General features: G+C 39.5%; 1 protein-coding gene across 6 annotated transcripts in view; it reads right to left on the bottom strand.

The window, feature by feature from the left end:
• DZIP1 (DAZ interacting zinc finger protein 1) overlaps positions 1-15,711 on the bottom strand; it is a 62,596-nt gene that overhangs the window by 6,771 nt on the left and 40,114 nt on the right. For 5 of the 6 annotated variants that reach the window (XM_050766547.1, XM_050766543.1, XM_050766542.1 and 2 more), the window contains 5 exons: positions 11,442-11,501; positions 6,021-6,163; positions 2,387-2,549; positions 1,934-2,063; positions 1,290-1,343 (listed from right to left, as the gene is read on the bottom strand). In XM_050766547.1, coding sequence (XP_050622504.1) covers positions 1,290-1,343; positions 1,934-2,063; positions 2,387-2,549; positions 6,021-6,163; positions 11,442-11,501 — 550 coding nt within the window. The remainder of the gene's footprint in view (positions 1-1,289; positions 1,344-1,933; positions 2,064-2,386; positions 2,550-6,020; positions 6,164-11,441; positions 11,502-15,711) is intronic. The other variant, XM_050766545.1, reaches the window with a different exon arrangement.

Below are 15,711 nucleotides of genomic sequence, written 5' to 3' on the forward strand. Positions count from 1 at the left end.
GCGGCAAGGCCAGAGGTTATACCCATGACTGAAGCATCCTCCCACGCCCAGATCTCTGCCAGCAACGGGGCATGTTTATCAAAATGGGCTGAAGCTGGGGCCTGTCTCCTCTAAACCCAAATGTGTATATTCTTAATAATTTTGGTTTTCATACACCTAAGAAAAACATTTCTCAAAGAAAAACATTTCCTCAGTATAACCACTCATCTTTTAAAATTGTGTCATTACTTACAGTTTCTTTATACTGCACTTTATTGCAAAGAGCTTTTACATACACAATCTCATTTGTATCATCACATGAATTATTACCCCAATTTTAAAGTGAAATAGAAGTTCAAAGCAGTGTTCGTTCATTTAAATAATATTTATTGGGCACCTAAATTCCAGACAATGTGTCAGTCTTGTACATGTTGATTCATTCACACCACATCCCAAGAAATAATGCTCTTCCCATGAGATTATGTATAAGAAAAGTGCTTTTGAAAGGTGAATCATTGTTTATTGTCTCTAATACACAGTGCCTCAATGAAGAGAGATTTATGTCATCAATATCTCCAGAATAAGGCAATGATGATTAAATTATTCATGATCAAATTAGTCTTACTCATAATCAGTAACAATATACCTAGAATTTATTGAGTACCCACAAGTGCCAAGCACTGAGCCAAGCCCTCTTCATACATTCCCATTTAATTTGTAGAACTCTCTTGTGAAAAAGGCAGCATTATTCCATATTGCAGATAAGGAAATTGCGACTTAAAATATCCCATATTACAGATAAGAAAACAAGCTTAAAACAGTAATCAACTAAATCAGTAGCACACAGGTGATGAGCAATTGAGCTAGGGTTTTTAGTATCCTAAGAGAATCTAAGAGAGGAAGAGCTACTAGGGTCATTATTAACTTCCACAAAAAACTGGAACACGAAATTATTACATTTAAAACAAACTTACACTGTCACAGGTCTAGGCATAAAAACTCAACATCAGCCATTTAATTTAAATGTACTTATTGAGAAATTACTCAACATTGTCAGGGGGTGGATATAAGAATGACTCAGGTGTCTCTCTTCTTAATGGAATCCACAATGTGGTTAAGGGCTATTGACTTATGTACTAACTTATAAAGACACAAAGACATGTCACAAATAACATATCACAAAGGGACAAATTATGATAGTAAATAATTATGGCTTCATTCAACCATAATGAGCATACTACTTTAAAATGAAAGGAATGTTCAGTGAAAATAATTTTTAAAATGACCCTCCCATCCCCATCAGTACTCACGTAATAGTTGAAGACTTTCTGGGAAAATGATCTTCCATGATATTTTTCTTAATTCTAAAAAACAACAGAAAAATATTTTTAAATTGCAGAAGTTAATAATATAATTTCAGATACATTTCCATGGAACTGGTGAGTTTTGCTTTTGACATATACTAATGAGGAAGAGCAGCAACAAAAGTCACCAACTGTCAACAAGAGACTGGTAGGAATTACAAGTGTGATTCTCTGGTGGACCAAACACTGTTATGGACTCAATGTCTGTGTCCCCCCCACTCCAAATACATATGTTGAAGACCTAACCCACAGTATGATGGTATCTGGTGGGCCTTTGGGAGGTGATTAAGTTTAGATGAGGTCATTGAAGATGGGAGCCCCCATGATGGGATTGGTGCCTTATAAGAGGAAGTGAGGCCAAAGCTCGCTGTATCTCCACCATCTGAAGGCATGGCAAGAAGGCAGTTGTCTGCAAGGCAGAGAGCCTTCACCAGAACCTGACTATACTGGTATCCTGATCTTGGACTTTCAGCCTCCAAAATGGGAATATAAGACATTTCTGTGAAGCCACCCACTCTATGGTATTTTGTTAAAGCAGCCTGAGCTAAGACAAACATTGATAAAATAAATCTGAGGGCTGAAATACTCACTTTGAAACAGATGTCCTATCAGTAGAAACAGCTTTTTGTCTAATCAGTTGTCTGTTTTTGGGAGGAAGTTGTATCATTTTGGGTACTTCTCCAGTTGAAAGGGTATCCATTTGAGAAACACTGTACTTATCTGGAATATAGTGTCATTCATGAGTCTCCATTGCCTTTACGGTCAGTAAGTGAAAAGCAAAGGTAAACGGTGTAATACCCCCTATGCTGCTGTGGAAATGAACAATCCCATCTCTAGGGTTTAAAGCCAGAGTCTAGGGTGGTTGTTAAAACCCAAGACCCAGCATTTAATAGTACAAACAGTAAGAGAGTTGTCAATGAAGTGGCAAAGTTTGTTAACCATTTAAAATTATAATAATTTAATGATATCTTGTGGTGAAAAAAAGAAGAAAAAAGAAAAAGTTGTTAAATTAAGCTCCCATTTGCAGTAGGTAACAAGCTTACCTGAAGATAGTAGTGCTTTCTCCTCAATTTTACAGCTGACTTGATGTTCAAGGAATTCTCGAATTTGATGAAAGTTAGGTATTTCTCTTTCTTGTTTATGTCTTTCTGATTCCACACTTTTTAGTACTCTATGCAATTGATCACTTGAAATGCCATGTACATCCTGAAAGAATAAGATGTTAAGTTGGCCAATTATCCTGGGAGGTTTCATTTCATGGGGATATATCAGCATTAACTATGCCAACATTTCAATCCATCCTTACAGGACTCCAGCTGTGTGTAGAGGGTGAGGGTGCCCCAACAAGTAACACACTGTCCTGGCCCCAAAGAGGCCATGAGTTCAGTTGGGCACATAAGGCTTGCATATGTTTATGACTGGCTGACCAACGAGGCTATGTGTCATAAGAACCCAATGAGTCTACAAAGGCTAGAAGAATTCCAGGGAGAGAGGCCATCGAAGGCCCCAGTGGCCAGAGAAGCCTGAAAGGGAAGGCTGAGCTGTGGCCTGAAGGACAGGTGGAGTCAAACAAGTAAAAACAAGGAGAAATTTCCAGATGGGTAGGCATGGGGTATGGACACCTGTGAGAAAGGAAGGTGTCGAGGCAGAAACAGGCAAGGCACATCCCACAGGTTAATGCTTACAAAGACCTGGGTGATGAAACCAGCAGAAGAGACTAAATGCCAACCCAAAAGGCTGAAAGGTTATTCTACAAGGAACAATAGGTCATCAAAGCATCAGAAGTGACTTTCTTTCTCTCTTTATTTTTATTTATTTATTTTTTTTTGAGACAGAGTCTGGCCCTATCACCCAGGCTGGAGTGCAACGGCACGATCTCGGCTTATTGCAACCTCCGCCTCCCGGATTCAAATGATTCTCCTGCCTCAGCCTCCCTAGTAGCTGGGATTACAGGCACCCACCACCACACTCAGCTAATTTTTGTATTTTTAGTAGAGATGGGGTTTCACCGTGTTGGCCAGGCTGGTCTCAAACTCCAGATCTCGTGATCCACCTGCCTTGGCCTCCCAAAGTGCTGGGATTACAGGCGTGAGCCACCGCACCCGGCTACAGGTGACTTTTAACTATGCAAATAGCATAATTAAAGAGACAATATGAGAAAAGTCATCTGGATTTGATGAGATTCTAGACAGAAGAAAACTAGTTAAAGGGATATTTGTTGAATAACAGTGTCTCACACACACACAGCTACCTATCATCTTTGTCCCCATACCCCTTGCTTCCCTCAGCCTTCCCAGTCCCAGGTACTGGCCCTACCACCCACCCAGTTGCCCAGGACAGAAATCTGCATCATCAGATTAAGTACCACCTCCAAGAAGAAGTTTTCTCTGACCTCAGTTATTCAATCAACCCCCTCCTCTACTTTTCCTTTATTTCACTTCATACAATCTAAATTAGAGATCTCCCATTTGTCTGGACAATCATTTGTTTTATGCCTATCTTCCTATACCATGTAGCTGGAGGATAAGGCCTAATACTGTACAAATGTCAATCCTTCCAACTTAATATACAAAACTGGAAACAATTTCAATCAGAATCCCAACAAGCATTATTCTGGGAGTTGAAAAGTTATTCCTAAAGTTCATTGGAAAACAAAACATGGAAGAACTACCAGTAAATTTTTGAAATAAGGAGACTAATGAAGAAGGCATGGCCTATAAAAGATACTAAAACACAGGACAAAGCCACTACAATTAAATTAGTATGGTGTGGGCAAAGGAACACACAAAAACCAAGGTAAAACAGTTGAAAGTCCAAAAAGAAATCCAAATATATATAGGGATTTCCTATATGACAAAAGTGTCCTTTTAAATAAATGGAGAAACAATGGATTATACAACAAATGATATGGGGACACCTGATCCAACTGGAAATTAAGTTAGCTCTCCAAATCACTGTTTCAAAACCTAATTCTTAAAGCCCAGATAGACAAAAACAAAATAAGGCAAAACAAAACAAACAAAAAACTAGGAAAACCTCTCCAAGCATTAGGGGAAAAAAAGAAAGTTTTAATAATCTTAGGATAAAAGAAAATGTCCCAATTAAAATTAAAACCCAAAAAGCCACTTGCAAACAATCAATATGGAAAACTACAGTTTCAAGAAACAATCTGTGTAGGATGAATGTCTTTGATTTCCACTGCCCAAAGGGTGGTCAGAACCCACCTAAAAAGGGTCTATGTGCAAATTTTAAAAGACTGAGTTGATGAAAGATGTGGAGCAACTAAACTCTCAAACACTGTTAGGGACAGTGTGAGTTGGTACAAAGACTTTGGAAAACTATTTGACAACACCTACTATACTAAACATATGCCTACCCTTTGACCCAGCAATTTCATCCCTAGATATATATTCAAGAAAAACAAATGCCCATGTTCACCAAAAGACATGTACAAGAATTAACAGCCAAGAAGAGCCCCAAAATAGAAACACAAATGTCCATCAGCAGGGAAGAGATAAACTGCAGTACAGTCACACAATAGAATGCTATAAGGCAATAAATAAAGAACTACTGCCACATGAAAGAACAAGTATGAATCATATACATAAAATCATAAGCAAAAGAAGATATAAAATATTACACAGTGTATGACTCCACTTTTATGAGGTTCAAGAATAAGCAAAATTAAGTCAGAATACCCTTTCTCTCCAACTGGGAAGTAGGGGGTGATATTGACAGGAGAAGGTAAAGAGAGTCTTCCAGAGTGTTGGAAATGTTCGATCTCATCATTTGGGTGCTGGTTATAGATCGTACACATACATCCATGTACATACAAATCTGCCTATATACATAAAAGTATACAAACATGTATATCCACAAATATAGCCACATACACATACATCTGAAAACATACACAATCATCTATATACATACATATACACAAATGTGTATACACATACACAGATATCTGCATATACACGGATACATACATGTATATATACATATCTACATACACACATACACACTATACACATCCACGTGTGTGCCCAAGCATGCATATGTGCTCACAAGCTTTGCATATATATGTATATATGCATATGTAGATGCACTTTTTTATATACATATAAACTAATGAAGTTCAATTAAGGTTTGTGTCTTTTATGTATGTCAATAAAAATAGAAAAAGCAAAAAATCTATATGATAGGATATACCAAAATTATTCAATCTGGCAACAATATGAAATCGTATCTATTCATCCATTCATTCAACATGTATTAATGAAGTGCTGGTTTTGTAATAGGCAATGATTTGAGGTTAATATCAGAATGTAAGCAGCACTGTGACTGCCTAGATACAAACCCTGGCTCCTTCATTACTAGCTGTGTGACGTTAATCAAGTTACTTACCTTTTCTGTAAACTGTCAAGATACTAATGTCATTTACTTCAGAGATTTGTTTCTATGTTTAAATGAGTTAATATTTGTTAAGTTCTTAGAAGTGTGCCAGGTACACAGTGAGTGCTATTCAAGTGTTTGATAAATAAAGTAGGTCACATTAGCCTCTGGTCTCCAAACATGGACAGAATTGATGTGCTTACTTCTCTTCTCTGATCATTTCTAATTTAGAAAACAAAATATAGTAAAACTAACAAATATTCCAAAAATGAATGAACATACTGCATTAATCCCCAAGGTTTCCAGTTTCTCCATCAAGTTCTGCTCCACCATTGTTCTTAGTCCCTTAGTGAGGGAGGAGTTACTCTTCAAAGCTTTTCTTAAATGCATTTTGTTGTTATTTAATTTCTGTTCATTTTCTCTTCCTGAAATCAGTTTTTAAAAATGTGTTAAAAAATGAATTAAGCAAATACATCAAATCTCTAAGCAGAAAATGACAAAGCACAGCTTTTAAGCAGCAAGTAAGTATTTGTGATGTTTTAAAACTTTTGGATATTTTAGTCACTCAGCACAATACAGAATGCTTAAGTTACGTAGCTTTTAAAACTATTTTATGTCTACTTTAAAACTTCAGTATTTTTAAAGACTCTGGATCACTTAATCAGATGACAACTATAGATATATATGTATCTATAGAAGCATGATGAAAAAAATTATTTAGGAATTTAATGTTTTATCACTAGAATTATATCACTATCTCCTGAAAAATTCATCTCTAAGCTAACTCTGTTAGAATTTACGTATCATCTTATGAAGAAAAAGCCCAATTTACTTTAAATAATTAAAAGTTTTTGGCCATCTCAGTGGCTCACACCTGTAATCCCAGCACTTTCGGAGGCTAAGGTGAGTGGATCACTTGGACCCAGGAGTTTGAGATTAGCCTGAGCAACATAGTGAGGCCCCATTTCAATTTATTTTAAATTTAAAAAAACACTTTTTCAAAGTTTTTTAGTTTACTAGAAGCTAAGTACATATAAAACTTCAAGATGTGAAAATCATTATCCCCCTCAAAATATTTACCAAAATGAAAAAGGATAACAAAAGTATTAGCAAAAGTGTATTTTGTTTAAAACAACCTGTAATTAAAAACAAAGAAACCAAAACCAACAAGACATACTCTCCTCACTTCCATCCCTACCCCTTTTTTATTCTCCACTAAAAAAAAATGTCAAGTTCAAAAGAGTTTGGAGAAGAATGATGGCATGACCTTTAAAAATCTGAGTCCTTATGTACAAAGGAACTAAAGACTTGATTAAAGAGATGCGATGTTTGGCAGTTCAGACCCTTACTGACTGTCCAAAGCCTAATCTGGGAGAAATGTGACAACTATACTACCATTTTGGAGCCTAATCTCCTAGCAGGGGCATTTTGCCCACCAAAGGATGGCATCAAATGCCATTTCCTAGGTGTAGGGCTCCAGGCCGTCTGAGACTCTCCCTTCACTGCTGCCTCACCCATCTCAGCAGACGGGATTCCTAATACCCATAGTACTTGGATTTGCAGGAGATCTTGAACAAAATGTCTTTTTGTTTAAGATGTTTTCTAAACACCAGTTCAATTCCCACATTAAAAAATATTTCTATTACATAAATAGATGGTTTTACTGAAAGCAAAATTAGATTACTTTTTTGTACATTAAATAGAAGAAAAAAACCCTGCACAAAAATACTATTCTATGTTTTGCTATTGCAGCTTGCTAAGCTGAAGTGATAAAACTGCATATAATTATATATTAAAAGTCAGAACTAATCTTAAATTGTATAGTCTCAGCAATCATGCTGCTGTCTAACCACCAATGTTTACAAATATTTTGAAACCACCAAAAAAAGCACTTCTACAAAATCATAGCTGCAGCCACTATGTTGCTGGCTTTGGCTTTTAGGTGGCCATCAAGTGTGCAACTGTCTAGGGCCAAAAATAAAAAGAGGCACCAAGAGACAGCCTGGAAGTCTTGGTGCCACCATTGAAATAGACATACCCCCTACCCCAATTATGCAAATAATCTTTTGGCCAATATCTCAGATAATGAAGGACATACACAGAAGCATCGCCTAAAAAGAGGCTCTGGGCCCAGTTTCCTCTGGGACTTGGGGCCACATACAGGGGCAAGCAATGCCTGGAATGACTTGGCCGCAGTTAGAAGAGCTGTAAAGCCTTTGCTGTTAGTTGTTGAATTCCTTTGCCGATGTGTCTCTGATCACCCTCAACTCTGATGACAGGTTCATTTTGATGACTGAGTTTCCCCAAACTACTGCAGATTAAGCATTTCCCTCTATCCTCAAATTCACCTTATATACTGGTGCTTGCTTTGGGAAATCATTTATGAATAACTACAGCACCCTTGGTAAAGATTCTTACAAGGCTGGGACTGGCCAATGGAAGCAAGAGAAAGAACGTAGAGTAGGCAGGGAAAAATAAAGTTTTTAAGTAGAAGTGGAATTAATCACTTGAAAATCAACCACAGCTGAAGATTTTAGTTAAAGCACATATTGCTTACCAAGACCAAGGCAAAACTTTCTAAAGACTAGCATTTCCTTCAAATACAAATTTTCAAACACAAGCAAGCAGATGGCCAGGCTAATGCACAACAGTCCATACATGGGATCAGTTTTATCAGACATACAATATCCCATTTATGGTAAACAAATAATTGTAGCATGAAGCAAATGATTTTTAAAAATCCTTGAATTTCTGAGTTGGAAAGGACTTTATCTACCACCTAGTAATGATAGATTTTTCACATGAGGATACTAGAAACAGCAGTACAGTAACTTCCCCAAAGGCCATCCAGATGGTCCTGTAGAGGCCACATCAGCTTCCCTTTCTCCATTTGCTCTCTGCAGTAAACTATGGACAGTAGAAAACCTGGATGTTGTCACTAATTAAACTCAACAACCTGAAGCAGGCTCTTAATCCCCTTATGTTTTCTTTCTGGAAAATAAAATGGCCTCTAAGATCCCTTCTGGCCCTCACATTCTAGCATCTATAAAACAGCAAGATCAAATATGCCTCTGCTCAAAAAGCAGGTACACAGAAATATGCGTGTGTGAGTTACTTTTTAGTAAAGGCCACAGTGTTTTTGCAAATCACTGCCAAAATTGAGCTTCGCAAGCACTTATCTGCAAAATGTTAGCACAAGCTGAGGAATTTATTGATGGCAATTAATCTGCTGCCAGTATGTTAACTCCACAGAGGTGCTAGAAGGAGGCAGTCACTGGTTTCTGCAGCGGTGCACGTGGACCCTGAGGTATTTTCCATGATCCTCAGCACTCTCCTATCTACTGCCAGAGCTGTACACATGGAGCATGGCAAGGGTTATTTTCTTTTCCAGTCCAGCCCCCTAAATGTGGCAGCAACCAATGGTGGTGTTTGCTGTCAGTGATTCCAAGCTACCCTCTTACATTGACTGGAAGAACTCTAAAAGCACAGGCAGAGGGATGCAGTGACTGAAACCTGGAACTGGAAGTTAGAAGACCACTCTGGGTGATGGTGGACAATCATGATTCCTACAGGAACCATGAACTACATGACCTGAAGTTCCAGTTTTGAAATTACGAGACCTTTTCTATGAACCTCCTGACATGTTTCACAGATTCTTCAAAGAATACGGGATTGTATGTCTTGGACATCAGTAAATGGTATGTATGTAGGAGAGAGGAAGCATGTTACTTGCAAGCAAAATGATGTGTCATTATTCAGAACTCAAATAGGGTAAGATTTGTTCATCCCGTTTCTGGGAAACCAACAGGGTTGGTTGAAAATCACTTAAAGACAGTATTTTTAAAGCACTGTTTCTCTTCAACTTTATAGGGCTCAGAAGCTCAAATGCCTACATAAAGCAAAGAAGGCAACATGGGGCAAAAGAGTTGAGGGGGATTATGGCAAACCGGCGGTTGCTTCCACAGTCGGCAGTGGCGGCTCAGCCCTGCTAAATGTTGCTCAGTAGACCATGACCCAGGGTTTCCAGGGTATTGTATTGTGGCACGAAGCCAATAATTTAAAAAACAACAACAACAACCAGAATTTCTGAGTTGGAAGGGACTTTATCACGTAGCAATAGATAATTAAATTGTGTAGATTGCACTACAATTAAATATTGGCAACCGATCATAAAATATTTGCCAACACTGCAGCTTGAATAAATCAGCGTCTGTGGAATCGATGTAGCCTGCAGGATCTCGTTTGATGCCTGGGTTGTGGCCATCTTTAAGGTGCCGGAAGTATCTGGGAATGACCCACCCCAATTTATTTGCTTAACAATGGAACAAGGCTGAGGACCCCATAAGAAGGTGACAATATCTTTTAAAGTTTTGCTCATCACAGTACCCCAAAATTTCCCTCAACAAGCTTTTATGGCTTTTTGTAATTTAATGCACCTATAGTCACTCTTGTTTCTGAAAGAAGCAAGTTTCTAAACATTGGAACAGCAATTACAAAGAAATAAGCAGGAAATGAAGCAACTAAAACCAAACTCTTCAAAATCAGTGCCAAACATGAACAACTATTGGGACAGGAAGATATGCAATCCTAAGCTAAATGGTCTGTCTAAAATATACAAAGTCAAGACAAATTACAAAGATACATGGAAGCAAAATAAACAAACCCCATAAAAACATCAACAAGTGACTGATCACTAGCATAACAAGATTAGACTTGAAAGTATACCTCATATAGGTATTATGAATATGCCTGATCTAGTGAATTCTCAATTTGTAGCCTTATAAAAATAAAAAAAAAAAACTGGTAAATGTCTAGAGAACAAGGGAAGAGTTATAATAAATATTGAATTTACATATTAGAATACATATCATTTGACTTCTCTTCCTGACAAAACTGACAAAACCAGAATCCATATAAGTATTGACAATTTGCTTAAATTCTCCTAAAGAAGTGATATATGGTGATATATGACAATTCTCCTAAAGAAGTGATATATGGTGAATTATTATAATTAATAAGAAAAAGTTACAATAAATTGATTCAAATATAATTGTTTTCAAAATCTACAAATCTAGCATTAGAAAATGTTCCTTATAATTAAAGCTTTCTTCATAAATTTTAAAAACTGATCAACAGAAAATAATTTTTAGGACTATCAAATAAAATGAGTAAGCAGTAATAATTATCTCCCAACACCCGTAACAGCTCCCAAATTCCACCATAAAGATATTGTTTTGCATATAAATATTCCACATCCAGAACTTAGACATTATGCTTTTCTTGCTATTAAAAATAATTTGGAAATAAGCATTTCACCAATTCATTTCAGATTAAGGGTATGATAAATCACCACTATGACACAAATCTTTTCAGATCATCTGGTACACATGTATGCGTCAACATGCATCTCATCAGAAAAATCTGCATTAAAATAAAGACTTAAATATTTTTTCAAGTTCCCTGACACAGAAAATTTCTTATCTGCTTGCACAAGAATACTGTGAAGCAGGGGAAAGCAGAAAAGAATATTAGGGGAATAGGATAACAGAATACTCCATGTGGGTTGGAAGTAAAATCCAAATCTAAATGTCTTTCCTAGTTTTGATGTAGTGGAATAAAAACCAGTGGCTCATATTTTCCAGGCCTAGGTTTTGATATATAAATATAATATGTGCAGGTAAACCTGATCAAGCCCTTTGTTACCTTTTTCTTCCTCTGAAAGTTCTTCTATTGGTTCCAGTATGTGCGACAAGAATGCCTGTTCTATTAACAAGGAAAAATAAGAACAGTACAAACAGGACAACAGCAAAGTAACATTAGTTTCCTTTCAAATGATTTAGAAAGATATAATTCCATAGCATTTTAATCATGCCTAAATAGCAAATATTTACTGAGGAAAAAATGTTGAGGCAATCAGTCAAAGATGGTCACCTTTTCATGGTATCTTCAATTTCTATGTACTTTCCATTAACTAAACTCTACAGAAAGTATAGTTTTAAATAATTAAGTTAGGGTTTCTTATTCATCAACCTAGTACGCAATAGCCTTTTACGACACAAGGGCACAACTGCAAAAGATCTTCATTACTTATAAAGTATTTCGATCAAGTGGCTAAACAGAAAATTAATGAAAATATTTCAACTACAAAAAAATAAATAATTCCCAAGGCCCTGGGATTCCCACTTGTTCCCGGTGCTAACCCCATCGTATTCAAGTGGTAAGACCAACAAGATAAAAGAGGAACGACAGGAGAGAAGTCAGCAGCAAGACTGAGAGTCATTCTTCGACACCTGCATGGATACATTTCAAGACCTAGTTCCGGGGCTGGAGAATGCCCTGGCCCCACAGCTGGGCAGATAAGGAAGGACTCTTCACAGTCTCACCCCAGAACGTCAACCGCACTCAGGGGAGATGAGGTCTTTGGATGACTATTCCCAGAGAAATGTTATATGTATACACAAGGAAACCTGCCAGCAGCAGGCATAAAACCAAACCCTATCCCATCAACTGAAGGTAATTTCCTTCATGGGGAAGGTCAGGTTTTGGGTGAAGGTTTAATGATGGTGGTCAGGCATTAGGCATGGAATGAAATGCAACTAGCAAAGTTGGTGCATGGTTCACTCACCTTCAGCTTGGAGACTGATACAGTGCACTTCCCCCCACCAGCTCTCCACTTTTACCTCCAAGTGGGAGGTCATTGCATTCTACCACCAGACCTGGGAGTGGGTGACGAGCCAGGGTAAAAACGGCCAACAGTTACTGAGTGCTCATCAGGTGGCCGGGCAGGGATCCACATGTGTGGTATCTCAAATTTAATGCTTCCCACTTTAAAGGGTCTGTTTTTTATTCATTAAAGGGTATTTCTAGAACTCTATTTCAGATAGATAAATGATAGAGAGATGATAGAAAGAGAAACAGACAGACAGATTTAGGTATATATAAATAGGTTCTTACAGCTTGCAACCTAGTCAATGTATGTAACATTGGCTGTATGGGAGAAATGCATCTGAAACTACTTTCAGGTGAACTTCTGGAATGCAGCCTATGACTGAGTAAGACCACCTTAATGCTGTCCTGAGCTGAGATCCAGGGTGAGAGTCAAAACACTCAGAGGTCTGAGTCTCCCGTGAACTTGCCGAAAGCTTTCAAAAAAATCCTTGTCAGTTTCCTACCATTGTCTCCAGAAGAAAGGCTCTTGGTCCTCTAACTAGCCCTGCCCTTTTGTCCCTGGCTGACTTCAGCGGGACTTCATTGTGCCCACCTTAGAAGCTAACACTGGCCAGAGCTTACTCAGTGGCTTGTGCCTTGCTGGCCCATCACAATGGCCACTACGGTAGCCATGGCTGCTCTCTGCACTTGGTAGGAAAAGTCTCTAAGCCCACAGCTTAGGGCTGGGCTGTGAATCTGGATTGCCTGCTTCCAAAGTCTGGGCACTTGGCCACAAAGCAATGATGCCTGCCCACTGGCGCTCACTAGGCTTGTCTTCCTGACTTCTTCAAATGCCACCGCTGTCCACCCATTATCAGAGTTCACTGTGCTCTGACCTTCCTTGGCCTTGGCCCTGGTCCCCAATCAGGTGCTCAGCCTTTCTGCCAACTCCACCAAACCGCTGGTCTGTCCACTCCTTCTCCACTCTCGTCACCACAACCCAGACTCCTGGGGAGGAATCTCAAATGCAGGATCACCCACACCCACAACTGGTCTCCCCAGCTCAGATTCTTTGCAGACGCTCTGGTCAGGCCAAGCCTCCCATAGCCCAGCTCTCTAATTCTGCACACCCAGCCTCAAGAGCACTCAGCGGCTACACACTGCCCCAAGAACGACCCTGGACAGCTGCCGCCTGGCACTCAACAGCTGCCATGAACGCCCTCAACCAACCTCACTTCCCTCACGTCTCCTCCTCTTCTCTATGCGTGGCCAAGTAATTACTCTGCACTGCTAATACACATCTACTGCTTTCCTGCCACCTTTTCCTTCTTACTGTTGGCTTTGCCTAGGATGCCATCCCAACATATTCACCTCCTACTCAGCTCAAATGGCCAAATATCAGCTACGCCAGGAAGTCTTCCCAGAGTCTCCCAAATGGAGAAAATCTCTCCCCTGCCTGGATACCCATTTCATTTCTCAGTGGCTCTCACCTTGCACCATATTTATAAACATGTGGTCTCCTTTATAAGCTATAAGTTCCTTGGGGACAGACTTTGTTTCTGATTCGTTTCTGTATCTCTGTCATGCCCGCCTTGGCGTTACCCTCAGGAGTGGCCCACAGCTGTCATTACCCAGTGGTCGGTGAAGGAAGGAAAGCAGGAGTGGCGGAACACCACTAGAGAAACAGATAACTACACGTGGCATGTTAACTCCTGTCAAAGACATGTTCACTGAAGACTCTTCTGAGCTTTTCCAGGATATATGTCTAGGAGATCTTATTGGCATATCCAAACATTTCCTCTTGTGACTGCACGTAAGCATGGTCACCTGACAGGGAACAGGCCCATTCTCCTTTAGAGGGTGGAATTCCACTGAACTGAGACTTCCTTTCAACAGTCTCCATCCCACTTCTGTAACACTATTTGGGCCGGTGGTGTCCAGTGGGGGAAGCCATCTTTCTTTCCATCAAGAGACACAATATGCCAGAAGTCTGGAGCACACCACCTGTCATGTATTGGACAATCAACTATTGCTTGTGTTAAGTGTCAGTATTTCAAGATGTAGAATACTTGCTGTGAGAGCAAAACATAATAATTGTAAAGTCTAATAAAAATGTTTGTAAGTTGGGTGCAGTGGCTCACACCTGTGGTCCTAGCACTTTGGAAGGCTGAGGTGGGAGGATCACTTGAGTCCAGGTGTTTGAAACCAGCCTCGGCAACATAATGAGATGCTGTCTACACAATAAATTTAAAAATTAGTCAGGTATGGTGGTGCACCCCTGCAGTCTCAACTATGTGGGATGATCACTTGAGCCCGGAAGGTTGAGGTTGCAGTGAGCTATGATCATACCAGCACATTCCAGCGTGGGCGACAGAGAAATGCCCAGTCTCAAAAAAAAAAAAAAAAAAAAAAAAAATTTCCAGTTTTTGTGGTCATCATTGTAGCTATATACAATTAAAGTCATGTATACACAAGCCCCTCACAATTTATAGGCCAAATTAAAGGAGGGCTTCACATGTAGGTGGAACCTAGCAGGTGCCCATAGACTTTGGGGAAAGTGGTTATTTTGCATCCTCACTGCACTCGTCGCTCTAAAAGTGGGCCATATTATCAGGTCAGGCAACCTAAGCAATTGGTGTACGGGTCAGTTTAACAGCAACAAAGTCTACTTTATTTACTGGGCATCCTAATACCACCATTTAGTCACAACCCCATGAGCAAAGAGCAAAGTGGTCTCCAGTGGTGAAAATACTACAAAAAGTTATTTGAGGTTTGTCCAGTAAAAACACATACTAGGGGATGGGGATCAAGCATGATTGTTTATCTTCTCCAGAACCCGTGTTTCATCCTATCAACTGCCTTCAAATCAGAACCTGATTGTTTATCTTCTCCAGAACCCGTGTTTCATCCTATCAACTGCCTTCAAATCAGAACCTGATTGTTTATCTTCTCCAGAACCCGTGTTTCATCCTATCAACTGCCTTTGAATCAGAACCTACTGCCTGTACTGTTCAGCTTGTGTAGCAGAGTTGAAAGCAGGGAGCCATCAGGGTTCCCATTTTACCTAGATCCTATCAGGACAGAAGCACTGGCAAGGTTGGCTCCTAGCAGCTTACAGTGGAATTCCTTCCAGGCTGCTTTAGCTCACTCTCTCCTCAGGGCAGCCCCCATCAGATGAGAAATCAATGCAAGGGGCAATGGCCCCCACCCCTGCCTCAGTGGAGGACAAGCCAGAGCACTCATCCCAGCTCTGCAGCTCTGAAGCAGGGCTGGCTGAGGCCTCCACTGCAGCTGCACCTGGGTTTAACGTCCCCTTCGCCCAACA

The sequence above is a fragment of the Macaca thibetana genome, chromosome 17 (genome assembly GCF_024542745.1).
Source record: "Macaca thibetana thibetana isolate TM-01 chromosome 17, ASM2454274v1, whole genome shotgun sequence".
NCBI classification, from domain to species: Eukaryota; Metazoa; Chordata; class Mammalia; order Primates; family Cercopithecidae; genus Macaca; species Macaca thibetana.